This window comes from Siphateles boraxobius, unplaced genomic scaffold, assembly GCF_051911475.1.
Source record: "Siphateles boraxobius isolate OS27281-9 unplaced genomic scaffold, OSU_SipBor_1 22, whole genome shotgun sequence".
In the NCBI taxonomy this organism is placed as follows: Eukaryota; Metazoa; Chordata; class Actinopteri; order Cypriniformes; family Leuciscidae; genus Siphateles; species Siphateles boraxobius.
The window spans coordinates 35797332-35810915 of NW_027508833.1; the positions used below are offsets into that span (position 1 = coordinate 35797332).

At 37.0% G+C, this 13584-nt stretch overlaps 1 protein-coding gene across 2 annotated transcripts; it reads left to right on the forward strand.

Moving 5' to 3' along the window:
- Positions 1-1569: 1569 nt before the first annotated feature.
- On the forward strand, positions 1570-12316 carry gcfc2 (GC-rich sequence DNA-binding factor 2). 2 transcript variants are annotated; one of them, XM_077239921.1, is made up of 18 exons: positions 1570-1923; positions 2009-2101; positions 2210-2356; positions 2987-3217; positions 3302-3399; positions 3500-3633; positions 5863-6046; positions 6580-6703; positions 6870-6930; positions 7107-7189; positions 7770-7969; positions 9209-9353; positions 10383-10504; positions 10605-10681; positions 10800-10866; positions 11586-11732; positions 11814-11953; positions 12106-12316. In XM_077239921.1, exons 1-18 carry the CDS (start codon positions 1638-1640, stop codon positions 12215-12217), a joined length of 2451 nt encoding a protein of 816 aa, XP_077096036.1. In that variant the 5' UTR covers positions 1570-1637; the 3' UTR covers positions 12218-12316. The 2 variants fall into 2 exon arrangements, with proteins under 2 accessions (XP_077096036.1, XP_077096037.1); XM_077239922.1 differs by having other exon boundaries at positions 3530-3633.
- Positions 12317-13584: the final 1268 nt, after the last annotated feature.

Below are 13584 nucleotides of genomic sequence, written 5' to 3' on the forward strand. Positions count from 1 at the left end.
CTGTTGCAGAGAGGAGAATAATGTCCAAACTGCTGTCCATCACGAACAATACCTCACACCCCCTCCATGACATGCATGCTGGAATAAGAAGTACATTCAGCAATCGATTGATCCAGCCCTGGTGCATCAGAGGCCACTACAGGAGGTCATTTATGCTTACTGCTGTGAGACCTTACATCTATCATCTATAACCCTTCACCCTAGGAACTAGGTCTCTGCTCATCTCATAGCTGTTCCTAACTCAGTACATTTTAGGAAGAGTGCAATTTATTACATTTAACTGGTTTTTTTTTACAATACTCAAATATGTGCAATAATTATCGTTTCTTGGCACTGTTTTATAGGGTCTTAGCATAATTATAATAGGCAATAATATATATTTTTATTTATATGTCTACTCGATTAATTTCTAAATTTTGGTTAAATTTGTTTATTTGTTACATGTGTAGGGTATATATTTTTATTGGGTTTATATTATAGTCTTTTGTCGTGTTTTTATTGTTATATTGTGAGAACTGTGAGCACTTTACTGTCTTGTATTGCTGCTAAAACGTTTCAATTTCCCACGTGGGATCAATAAAGTATCTACCTAATATAGTACCTACCTACCAAACTAAAAATAGTTAATAATCATATTTATGTGGAGGCTGTTGGGTAACAAGTGTGAACAATGATGAAATCACACTATTATACACTGGCAAAAGTAAGGGAAGTCTTGAACTGAATTTTATTGTCAGACATTTTAGATTTTCTATAGTTTTTTATTTTTATTATTACAATAATTTTGGGGGGAAAGTGGTTTAATATTCCTGAATGCTATCTTTAACATTTTCTGATTGGGTTTATGAATTGTTTTACTGTTTAAATTTTTCTATAAAGCAAGAAACTATAGGCCTTTTTTTTTTACAGGGAAAAAAAATACAGAATGTTAATTCCTAGTTCATTTACGCCTAAGTTTTAACCAAATGCAACACTACAGATGACATTTTTGTAAGTATAAAGACTAGTTTTAATATAGTAATTCATTTCACAAGTATCACCCAAAGCACCCTCAGTTGGTTGTAAAAGTAATTAGCAGAATGTTTTTTTTATCTACGTTTTTTTAAAGATCCCAATAAGCCAGCAAACATTAAAGATAGGATTTCCAGTTTTAGTTGAGCAGAAACTTATATTAGACTCACTGAAATCAATCACTAGAAATAAGAAGAGCATAACAACATCTCATATTTTGGAAAAAATAGTTTGTAGAATTTAATGTTTTACTTTGTACAATGTAAGATCTGTTATATGTTTTCCCCAATATCTGTTTGTTTTATGTCTGATGTAAAATGTCATTGTACGTTTTTATGAAAGTTGAATAAAAAAAAAGAAAAAAAGAAGCTTATATTAAAACAATAAAAAATATAAAGTAAAACATTACATTAACAAATTTTATTTCAATTAGAAACAATCAAGACGCAGGTCGGAGTAATTTACCATGTATTTGCCAACTTTTACAACACAAATTAAATACGGCTTTCTTTATATAGATACAGGACGTTTATTATGTAATGTTTTTCAACTACGACCGGGAAGTACAAAATACGTCACTACTAAACGTTGATTTTTTTTCACGTTCACATTGGAGTGTATTTAAAATGTTTAATAAAAAGCCGCGTAGAAATTTCAGGCAAAGAAAAAATGAATCCAGTGATGAAGACGAGAATGAAAAGCTCAGCAGTGTTGATATGGGAAAGGAAACGGCGAAAGCAGATTCAAAAGCAGATTTGACGCGAGGAGGGATTTCAAGTAACGTTATTAGTTCAAAGGCTCGCGAGTGTGACTCCAGTGATGAAGAGGAGCCCTCAGTCACTACACTCCAGTCTAGAGACATAAAACACCAGTCGAAGAGCACAACACTCAGCTTCTTTGACGATAAAGACGGTAAGCATTTTACTATAACCAGTCATATGCATTTCTATGGTAAATAGATTCGTTTCAACGAAGAAACCTTAACTTACTCTTACAGCAACTGAGGGAAGTTTTAAAGTAAAACGGTCAGTCAATAGAGAAGTTGTGTTCCAGGCGCGGAATAAAGAGGATTCTCCTGTATCGTTACAAGGTAACTTACAGTATCTGAAATAACTAACGTAAATAGTTCTGATCTGCAGAGACAACGTTTTCATCTGTCAGTGAATGTTATGGTCCATAACACTTCATCTGTTTTCAGTTAAGAAGAATAAGGATGTCAGTTTGCAATCTGACAGTGATGCTGATACTTCTGTTGAAGAAATACCTCCTGACAGTGATGATGATGATGATGATGAAAGCTCTTCTTCCATGTCAAGTTCATCTGGTTCTGCAAAACAACAAAGAGGTTCTGTCTTCAACTAAATAATTTGCCGAAGTAACCATTAACCCTCTGGACAAAACAGATGAAATACAATAAGCATAACGTTTTGTACTATACTATTTCATTAATATTTTGTATTTTGACGGGATATGGTATCTCTGAATTAGGAACCATTTATTTCTGTATAAATAAAACACGATATTAATTGGAAATAATATTTTACCCATTTACTTGTGGTGGCCCTTTTTTTGGGCCATTTAGCCTAAAGAAAAATTCACTGCGTTTATATAGCAAGTGCCAGAAAAGTCACCAAGTTTCGTACCATTCCACTGAAGTACAAAATTTTAAGTCGCCATAAAATCCAAAAACGAGTCTCTTCTCTTCGTTTATTGGCTTGAGGCCGAGAAAACCCTGTCACTCACTGATATACGGTGCAATAGAGAAGAAGATACTGTAGCAACTTTACTACAGGGGGCCTTTAAAACATTACATTTTCTGTCTAAAATTACCACCAAAGACCACCTGAGGTTTGAAGCAATGGTTTACCAAAGAATGAAAATTCTGTCATTGTTTACTCACTATCATGTTGTTTATGAACTATTGCTTTAATACTTAAGTGCGATTGTTAATGTCATTATTTGTCAATTGCTGCAGTCATCATTCCTGATGCTAGAAATATTCGTGCTGCCAAAGAGAAAAGGAGAAATGCCAGAGTTCAGCAAGATTACATCTCACTGGATTCACCCCACACTCCTGGAAGCCTACAGGAAGAAGATCCGAGCAATGAAGAACAAGACAGCGACAATGATCTGGATGATCATGAGCGCAGAATCGAGTTTGCACCTAAACCCAAGACTCTGAGAGAGCGAATGGCTGAGAAGATGGGTGAGAAAATTGTGTTACTTGTGTATATTAAGTCACTAAAGTAGTTGGAAGAGAGATGTAATGTTCTGTGTTTGTGTTCTGTAGGAAGTGATAGTGACGAGAGTTTTTCTGATAGCCAGGAGGAGGAAGACCAGCAGATGTGGGAAGAGCAACAGATTGGAAAAGGAGTCAAAAGACACCAAGTGAGACCTGACACTGTGACAGATTTTAATCACCTTGAGCCTCTTTGGATAATATTTAACTCAACATTAACTTGCTTTTTATTACACACTGCTTCCATAGTGTTTCAAGGACCTTTCCTTGTATTCTCAGAAAGATTGGCAGTCTCTTAGACCAGCCCGACAGAAGAAAATGGACATCCCCGAAACGCTACCACCAGTCAGGATTGATGTCATTAAGAAGAGAATCACTGGAAAGTAAGCTGCTGTTATGCATTCGTTTTAGATGTTTTTAATGGATAATAAATAAATAATGTAATTAAAATTAGGGCTGTAATCAACCAAAGAAAATCTTGGTCGACTGAAGTCATGAAATTTCATCTAAAATCGACTGGGGGGGGCTTAGATTAAAAAACGTTAGATTAATTAGCTGCGCAGTGCTTGGTAGCCTTGTCCGCCTAAATGAATTATAAATAAACATAAAAAACTAGGAGGCTATTTGCAGTAGATTAAATAGTTTTTGACCTAATGTTAATTATTTTTGCACTGAAATGACACACACGAGTCTGTCGGCTCTGACAGCGTTGCATCACGTGCACCTGCGCAATATCATAGACTATGATTTCCGAAAATAGTACTATGTCAACTAGTGACATCAGCACAAGGACCGTTGAGGAATATGCAGCATAATTTAGACAATTGTTTTTGTCATATGTTATAATAACTGACAGACACTATCATTTCAGCCGCTCTGTGCATGTCTCCGCACTCGAGGCTCAGACACGAATAGACTATTAACTTAAAGCTTTTACTCTTGAACACACAAGGCACGTCCACTTTGATGGAAAAAAGTCGACAATTCCTTCTGTGATATCATTTTTGCGTTTGGATGATAGAGGAGGCTTAAAGGTTGTATCAGTGATTTCAGGCCCAAAAATAAATGTCTAATCTTTCCTAACGATCCGCTAGCTGCCGCCCCATAAGCATGCCGTCCAAAAACCGCGTCTCTGTAGGCAGCGTAGGCTCTGAGATCTGCACACAAAAACAAATGGGTACAGCCACCACTCAAAACCAAAATAAAATGTTCCAACCAATCACTGACAGATGCGGGTGTTGCTCCGATTTCGCGTCCAGCCGTGCACGAGCGCAAAACCTCACAACACCCGCCCCTGTCAGTGATTGGTTGGAACATTTTATTTTGGTTTTGAGTGGTGGTTGTACCCATTTGTTTTTGTGTGCAGATCTCAGAGCCTACGCTGCCTACAGAGACGAGTTTTTTGACGGTATGCTTATGGGGCGGGCAGCTAGCGGATCGTTAGGAAAGATTAGACATTTATTTTTGGGCCTGAAATCACTGATACAACCTTTAACATCCAGCGTGGTCTGGGTGTGTCTGGGGGATGCGACCGTCGTTGCGGGTGGGTGCGCCTGCAGTTATAAAAGTTATTACACTTAAACATGTGCCATATTCTGATATGTTCATATAGCCTACGCAAAACAGACGGGGCAACCTAACGCAGACAAGTTAGCTTACCGTTTTTAGGTGATTTGCCATGTTTGTAGTCGAGCTGTGATATGCAAACTGTTGCTTGCAAACTTTGCATTCGACTTTTTTTCTGTTAGCTATTTTTGTAAAATGCTGTCACACTTTGACATGGTAAAGAAGGACTGACTGTAAATTAAACTCTCACATTTAAATAAATATTCAGCAAACCTTCAATCTGTCTCCAGTGGGTTGGGCTAATCCAAAAAAGTGAAAACAAGGGGGGTGTTCTGAAGACAGACTGTAACTTGTGAAACAGGGGTGCTCTGAAAACACCCCCATTAGCAATTAGTGCTTTCCACCTGATGAAAATAACACGGCAAAAAATCGACCAATCAGAATTTTGGTCGAGCCAGAACGCATCAACCAATAAATCGACTAGTCGACTGGGAGATTACAGCCCTAATTAAATTATGAATATTAACTATATATACACTACTGTTTGGGTCAGTAATATTTATTTATTTTTGAAGAATAAATTAACACTTTTGAGTAAAGACTTATGTAATGTTACAAAAGATTTATATTTCAAATAAATGCTTTTTCTTTTAAACTTTCTATTCATGAAAAATCTTGGGGGAAAAAAATGTATCATGGTTTCCAGAAGAAATTAATTTTTTCAAAATTGATAATTCTAAGAAATGTTTCTTGAGCAGCAAATCAGCATATTTGAATGATTTCTGAAATAACATGACACTGTATTAATGATGCTGAAAATTCAGCTTTACCACCACAGAAATAAATTACATTTTAAAATATTTTCAAATAGAAAAGTTTTTTTTTTTTTTTTTTTTTTTTATTGTAAGAAAATTTTCACAATATAAATTTTTTTCAGTATTTTTTATCGAATAAAGGCAGCCTCTAGAACATTAGAAAAAATCATACTAATCTTGCTAACTTGAATGGCATTATATATAATTGATATAAACAAAATCTCACTGCAGGTTGGATTCACTGAAGGAGGTGCACAGGGCGCGAGAGGCAGAGCTGAGGAGGATGCAGCTGGATGTGGAAATGGCCAAGAGCTCTTTAGAGAGCCTCGAAAACCACCCCGCAGACGAGCAGCTCCGATTCTACCGTACCATGAACGCGTTCTCACAGAACCTACTGGAATGCCTGTCTGAGAAGGTAGGCAAAGTTAATCTTTACTAAATTCAGTATGCATGTAATACAGAATAAATATATACAATTTAGATGCTCCACTGATTTAATGGTGTAAGGGCTATGACACACCAAGCCAATGGTCGGCCAATTGGGCTATTGGTGAGCGTCTGTCGGGCTAGTGTTTGCGCTGTGTTCCACACGACGGCTGTAGTCGGGCTCACGTCAGCAGGAGTTCGCCCAATTCAGCATGCTGACTGCGTCGGGGCTGTCGGTGAACGAGATCACTCTGATTGGCTGTTTAGTTTAGGGAGCAGGTATGCATGAGAATAAAAGCACAAATGGTGAAAGCGAGCAAATAGAGTTATTTTCTTACACAGGCGCAAGAACGCACATGCTAGTTGGCAGTCAGCTGTAGTCTTTGAGGTGTTTAAAAGCGCAGCTTTTTGGCCCAGACACAGCCGGTGCAAGGCGACAACACAATCGGCTTTCGTCACCTCCAGTTCTTTGATGACGACTTGGTGTGTCACAGCCTTTAAGTAGATTGTTTTATTTTTCAGATGGCTTTAATAAACTCTGTTGAGCTGGACATGCACAGTCTCTATATTGACCAGGCGGAGGCACTGTTGAGTCAGAGAAGAGAAGCACTACTGGAGGAATCCTCACAGATTCAAAAATTAACCTGTAAGGCTACAACTGAATACTGCCTTTTAGTTTCATTGCAAAATTATTTTGTAGAGGAGGTCTCACATCTTATACCCTCACATATGATTACTATGATCATAACTTCCATCAATCACAGGACTGAATGCACATTCATATAATATTGTGTATTGTGGATGTCTCGTAGATAACACTGATTCACACAGCAATGGTGACGCAACCGGAGGCTCTAGCCCAACTCAGCAGAGGTGAGATGGTTTATAATGTGTGCACTTTCACCATTACTGAATGTTATTGCTGTAAATACTGGATACACTTAGCCTGACATTATTGGAGGCTTTCTGAGATGCTTATAATCTTTAAATTACAGTTGTCAAAGTCATTTATCATTGGGTTTTCTATTCTCTGTGTTTTCATGTCTAAGCTTGTCCTATGAAGACATTGGGTGCATACCTTGTGACTGGGAACCAACAGTAGAGCAGAAGGCGGAGCTACAAAGTAAAAGAGGTGGGAGAAGCTTTATTGAAGCACAAATAAAATCATTTTTAGTCACTATGAAATGAAAATGGACAATTCTTTTTTTTTTATATGGAATATTGCTGTATTTATTATATTAATATTAATTACTGTATATATCCATGCACATGTAATCTTTAATCAAAATAGGCAATTCACCCCACCTACTCCCCCAACACGGGAGTAAAGACTATCCGTTTCATGCTGACTTTAAGCCTGTTTTATGCTTCTGCGTCGAATCGACGGCGTACCCCCGCAGACCCCTCTGCGTCGCCGCGAACCCCTCCGACGTAGCTCGACGTGCACCTCCAAAAAATTGTAACTACGCGTCGAGGCGACGCAGACCACAAGGGCTGTGATTGGTCAGATGCACCGCGATGCAGCTCAACCCGACGCCGAACCATAAAACGGCAACTACGCCGTAGGAGTGACGGCGTAGCTACGCCTTGGAGTTGACGCAGAAGCATAATGAGGCCTTTAAACAGTGGCGTCAGAGCCTAGAAATACTTTGACACAATACTTGTGTTAATATGAAATATGTATGGCATCTATAACTTTGATTCAATTTCAGATGCTCTACTGAAAAAGGCACAGGAAGTCTTTGCTGATGTTCAGGCAGAGTTCTGGGACGTGAAGAAAATCCTCTCCAGATTTAATGAGTGGCGCGTCTCCTTCCAAGAGTCTTACAGTAATGCCTACATTGGCCTGTGCCTCCCTAAGCTCCTGGCACCCCTGATCCGACACCAGCTCATTGGCTGGAATCCTTTTCAGGTGATCTATGGTTATGTTGATGTTCCATCTGATCATTTTGTGCTACATTCAAATCAGCTGGAAATGGCCAAAAAGTGCTGTGTTTGGATCTGAAACACCCCGTTCTTCATCCATAAGAAACTGTGGATCAGGACAAACTCAGCATTTGACAGTAATTATGAGTAGTGATTAAGTATGCTTATTGTCAAATATTGAAATATTGCATTTTTCACACGCCTGCTGCGTATTTTTAATTATTATTTTAGAAGCCAGTTTTCTCAGACTGCATTGTAGAATTGAAGGTGTGTATTCAGCAAATTATGCCTAAGACAAATTAAATTATGGTACTGAATAAAATTGAAACTGATTTTGTTCTTGTTCAAACAGAACCTAGATATATTTCTTCACTAAATGACAAGTTCATTATATTAGCTTTTTAACATCAACAAACAAAATTACATTACAGATAATTAGAACTGCAGTGCTGTGCAATGTCAACACTAAAAGCTGTGTCACCATTTATACTGGTATTGACGATAACCATGATAGGAAAAAAATGAAATGCTGATATTGTGTTAAAAATACTGTACATATACAATAATATTGTGAATAATCCAGCACCAGTAACTATCTGACTGACAGTAGATGTCGGTACCACACAGAATCATGTTTGAGGAGATGACACGCAAAAGCAAGACACTCTACCTGCACCTGAATAAAAGTTATCTAGTAATTGTGGGAGTTTTTAGGATTCCATAAAAAAATGGGGTAGTCTGTTGGAAGTGCTTTTGTACAGTTATGGATACAAACTCTCTCTGCCTCCCTACACTTGTATTTTAAATGTGTGATTCACTGGAACCCCCCAATGGAAAAATCACAAAATAAACAAAGTTAAAGATGGATTTGACTAATAGCATTTTTAATTTATTTCAAAATTTCTATTGATATTGTGATATTATTATTGTGAATTCTTGTAGTTATGGTAATCGTCTAGTGAAAATCTGATATCGTGATAGCCCTAATACCAACTGACCATTTAAATGAACAAATGTTTACACATGCAAAAATTGTTTAATGAAATGGCACTTATTTCCAGAACTCTATTCCACCTTCAGATTTGATTTAGATCAGAGAAGCATCAGTCCGTTTGCTTTTAAGGACCTTTAAATGTTCACTATTTTTTATATCTGTCTGTCATTGACGTCTTGCCACTCATGTTATACCTAATAGATATACTAACATGTTTTTTTTGTAATGTAGGCAGAAGGTGATGACTTTGAGGCATTGCCGTGGTATTCTGCTGTTGAGAATTTCTGTCATGGTCTGGGTTTTGAGGAATCTGAGAACATGGATAAGACGACACTGCCCACCATAATTGAGAAGACGATCCTCTCTAAAGTTCAAGGTGAGTCATTTGCACATATTTACGCCAACATTTTTATAATGCTGCCCACCAGTCTGCTACAATTTATATTGAGTTTGGGAACAGAATATTTCAGAGTATATTTTAATATCACACTTTTGATTGTAATTTATTACTATAGGGGTACTTCACCACTGGCAAAAATTTGGCTGCATATACAGTAGAAAGGCGGGAAAAAATTGAAATCGTTGCTACCCGACTAGAGAAATCAGAAAAAGGCTGTTGCCTTCATTTTTGCCATATAGGTAGGAAAACTTCAACACCCATAATGCACTGGGCATGTTGCTGTCCAAGGCCACTCCCACCAGTCTGCTATGGATGCACTTTCCAGAGTCAAATACCGCCTTGCTTTATTAGGAAATACTTCCTAGCAAACATTTAGTCGTCATGGTGTCGTCTTGTATTGTTCCCGGGTCAAGAAATCAAAGAGTAAACGTTTAGTGGCAGTGAGTTACTTTCAGTTTCCAGTGAAGGATCGAGTGTTGTAAGCAGTGGCGAAATGCTGCAAAGAGAATGATGCAACAGAAAATCTGGAGAGAAAAAAGCCCTCCCTCCTAGTCAACATTTCAAACTTGATGACTACTTGAACAGTGTTTACGGAGGGGAAACACTGAAAGAAACTGCCATTCTGTCAGTCCCGACCAACCCACCAAAAGCAAAACGCTGTTGTGTACAAGAAAGCAAGCTGTTGCCAATAGTTTTCCATTTTTACTATAATGCTGTTTAAAGAGTAGACATAGAAGAATATAATTTTTTAATGATAAACCTACCCTTAGAATAACTGTTCTGTTAATAACGCTCTGTCTATCCGACTGTCCATGGGCGGGATACAAAAATGCGGAAGTATAATCTGTAGTTTTCATGAAAGCCCTGCGTTCGGCAGACTTTTGCTGACAAATAAACGTGAAGTTGCACTTTAAGCAGATCAGAATGTCTTGCTTTCACTGTAGGATTCGTTCGGAAGTTCAGAACTAATTATCTCATTAAAATGTTGCTTGTTGTTTTGGGCAGGATTCGTGGAGCTGGTCTGGGACCCTCTGTCTACGCAGCAGTCTCAAACCCTCACGACACTGTGCAAGAGAATACAGGATGATTATTCTGTATTTAATGGTGAACAAAGCAAACCTGTCAAGGTATTGACCTATGATATGAAACTCTGTATGGATCAAAACGAATGTAACTTTATGGATATAATGTCAGTGAGTATAATGAACCTGTGATTTCATCCTGCAGGCCTTTGTTGAAGCAGTTATTCAGAGGTTAAGAAGTTCAGTTGATAATGACGTCTTTGTCCCACTGTACCCAAAAAAGTACGTTTTATCTTGATTTATTTGTTTTTAATATTTTATTTGATCATAATTGAAAAGGTTGATGTGTTTTGTAAGATTACATTACGTTTGTGTGTAAGACATTGTGGTTTTGTGTTAGGTTTTTAGAGGATAAGACATCACCACAGTTCCAGTTTCAGAACAAACAGTTTTGGTCTGCAGTGAAGGTGTGACATTTCACTTCTGGTCTTGTTGTGACTGTTCACATTATCTGTCTGTACATTACTGTACACTACCGTTCAAATGTTTGGGGCAGGTAAGATTTTTAAGGTTTTTGGAAGAAGTCTCTTATGCTCACCAAGCCGGCATTTTTTTAAATAAAAAATACATCAAAACAGTAATATTGTGAAAAATATTGCAATTTAAAATAACTGTTTTGTATTTCAATTTTAAAATGAAATTTATTTCTGTTATGGCAAAGCTGATTTTCAGCAACATTACTCTAGTCTCTAGTGTCACATGATCCTTCAGAAATCATTCTAATATGATGATTTGGTGCTCAAGAAACATTTCTTATTATCAATAATGCTGAAAACAGTTGAGCTGCATGTAAACATATTACATTTTAAAGGATCCTTTGATAAAATAACAGGATTTATTTAAATTAAAAACTGTAACTTATTCAGTGCATTTACTGAATGTATTTATAGTTCTGTCTGTTAGAACAATACTTAAAGTTTGAAAACTAGAAAACTGCTATATATCACTTTTGATCTTGAATGTGTCCTTGCTGAATAAAAGTATTCATTTTTTATTTATTTTTTTACTGACCCCAAACTTTTGAATGGTAGAGTATGTGTTCATGTAAATTAAACTAATATTTAGAGTAAATTGTTTCTTTGTGACATGCTGATTGTTAGTGGATTCAATCTTTTTTTGTTTTCAGTTGCTTGGTAACATGGCATTATGGGATGGTTTGATTCCTGAACATGTTCTTAAAGAGCTAATGTTGGAGAAACTTATTGGCCGTTACTTGATGATAACCGTTCTTAACACACCTGATCCGAAACATACCATCCAGAAATGCAAAAAGGTGCATAAACTTACAACGTCAATCTAATCTCATGGTTACTTCTAAGATAGTTATGAAACTAAAACGTATCTTTCTAAAAAGATTGCAGATGTTTTTCCAAACTCCTGGTTTATTGATGTGAACGCTGGATCGTCACTACCTCAGCTGCAGAACTTCAGCAAACATCTTCTTCAGACCGCTCATGCCATTTTCAGGGGCAATAATGACTCCAGCATCACGCGGTATGTAATGGACTGCAGTGTGTGTGCAGTCGTTTACACTTCTTTACACTATATTTATGCTATTAAATACTGATTAATAATTTGAAGTAAAATTGCTCAAATTATTTATATTATATAATAGATCTAATACTGTTTTCCCCTCTCTTTTTTAGAGCACTTTTATCTGATGTGCTGTTTGTCCTTAAGAACATAAAGGCACATGACAGTATTAGGACAATAACAGAAAAATATCATTGTGAGGATCTGTTAAAAGCTCTCCAGTAGCAGCCATCTTGTGTCTGCAGAAGGTTTTATACATTTTTAATTTGCAAAATCAGTTTGATATGTGTATGTATAGTGAATAAAATGTTTTATTTTGGCCCACATGGTTTTGATTTTCCTTACCTTGGTTGGAACTGTCATTAACTTCAGTCCAAATAATGAACTATTTTTGTTTTTACTATTCCACAATAGTTATTTTTATGAAATTATATATGGTACTCATTGTACATATATCTCAAAAGAGCTGTTTCCTGGACTTTAGTAGTAGTCTTGGATCTAAAAATCCTGGCTTAGTCCGACGTACCATTCAGAGTCACCATGAACGGTGATTTAGGTTCCATGAATATGATTCTTTTTAGAAGATTTCCTGTTGTGAAGTAACTCGGCCTTCCAAGAAAATACCTTCGCAGATGTTTAAATCTGAGAAGCTATCCAACTGATGTTTTCCCAATTGCAAACCTTTTTTTCTTTATTTGCATCTGTACAGAGATCCATGTTTCAGTGATGTTGGAGAAGCCATTTGACTCGGATGTACGTCACAATAGGGAAGACGTACCTAGGGTCTTCCATTTCATACCGACTTTGAACAAATTGATAACACACTGGCATTGATTCTGCGAGTTTTGCACGGGCAAGCATCCAGAAATTATATAAGCCTGGCTGTCTTTTATAGTTTCTATTTTTATTTTTATTTCTCGGTAGAGACTCAATAAATAGGTTTATTATTTTGTTGTGGCTTGTTTTCCCCTATGCATGTTTTGGTTTATGAGGATGACTGATGACATCATTACCGCTAAACCAAACAACGGCATTTTATTGAATGGATCCTCAGAGACAACTTGCATATCCAGAATGCCTTTCTATCAGGCCAGTTGAAGTAGACGCACATGACCAGAACGTAGATGCCCCTTAAATCGTTTATGTGTGTCGATTGAGATCTTCAGCATTTGGCACACAACATTTTAGCCCATCATCTCTCCACTAGTCCGTCACTGTGTTGACCTTTTTATTTATTTAGCTATTTCTCTTTGATTCTGTTGAGATATTTCGTGAAATAGTTTCATTACTGTCACTATCTCAACCAGAAGCCTCTTGAGAAAGTGTATTTTGTCCAAGGATTTTTCATGCTGTGAAATATTTACAGTTCTCTCCTTTGACCCCTGAAGTGGGGCTTTGCTAACTTAACAATAGGATTAAAAACCTTGCAGGAAAGCACTGCTAAAGGAGGAATAAATGTAGGAACAGAACTACAGTAGGGATCTGAAATCCTCACTGAAAGTCTGGAATTTAAAGTTTCATTTAGCCCTGGAAATAAACAAAAGGTACAACAAAACCAAGCATTCAGTAACAACGTAAGATGCTCTTTGTAA

Excerpts from the sequence above, each read along its gene's own strand:
- gcfc2 (XM_077239921.1), top strand. The coding sequence starts at position 1,638 with ATGTTTAATAAAAAGCCGCGTAGAAATTTCAGGCAAAGAAAAAATGAA. Across the intron at positions 6,931-7,106 it reads TCTAGCCCAACTCAGCAGAG|CTTGTCCTATGAAGACATTG; the intron begins GTGAGATGGTTT and ends TTCATGTCTAAG. Across the intron at positions 11,954-12,105 it reads AATGACTCCAGCATCACGCG|AGCACTTTTATCTGATGTGC; the intron begins GTATGTAATGGA and ends TCTCTTTTTTAG.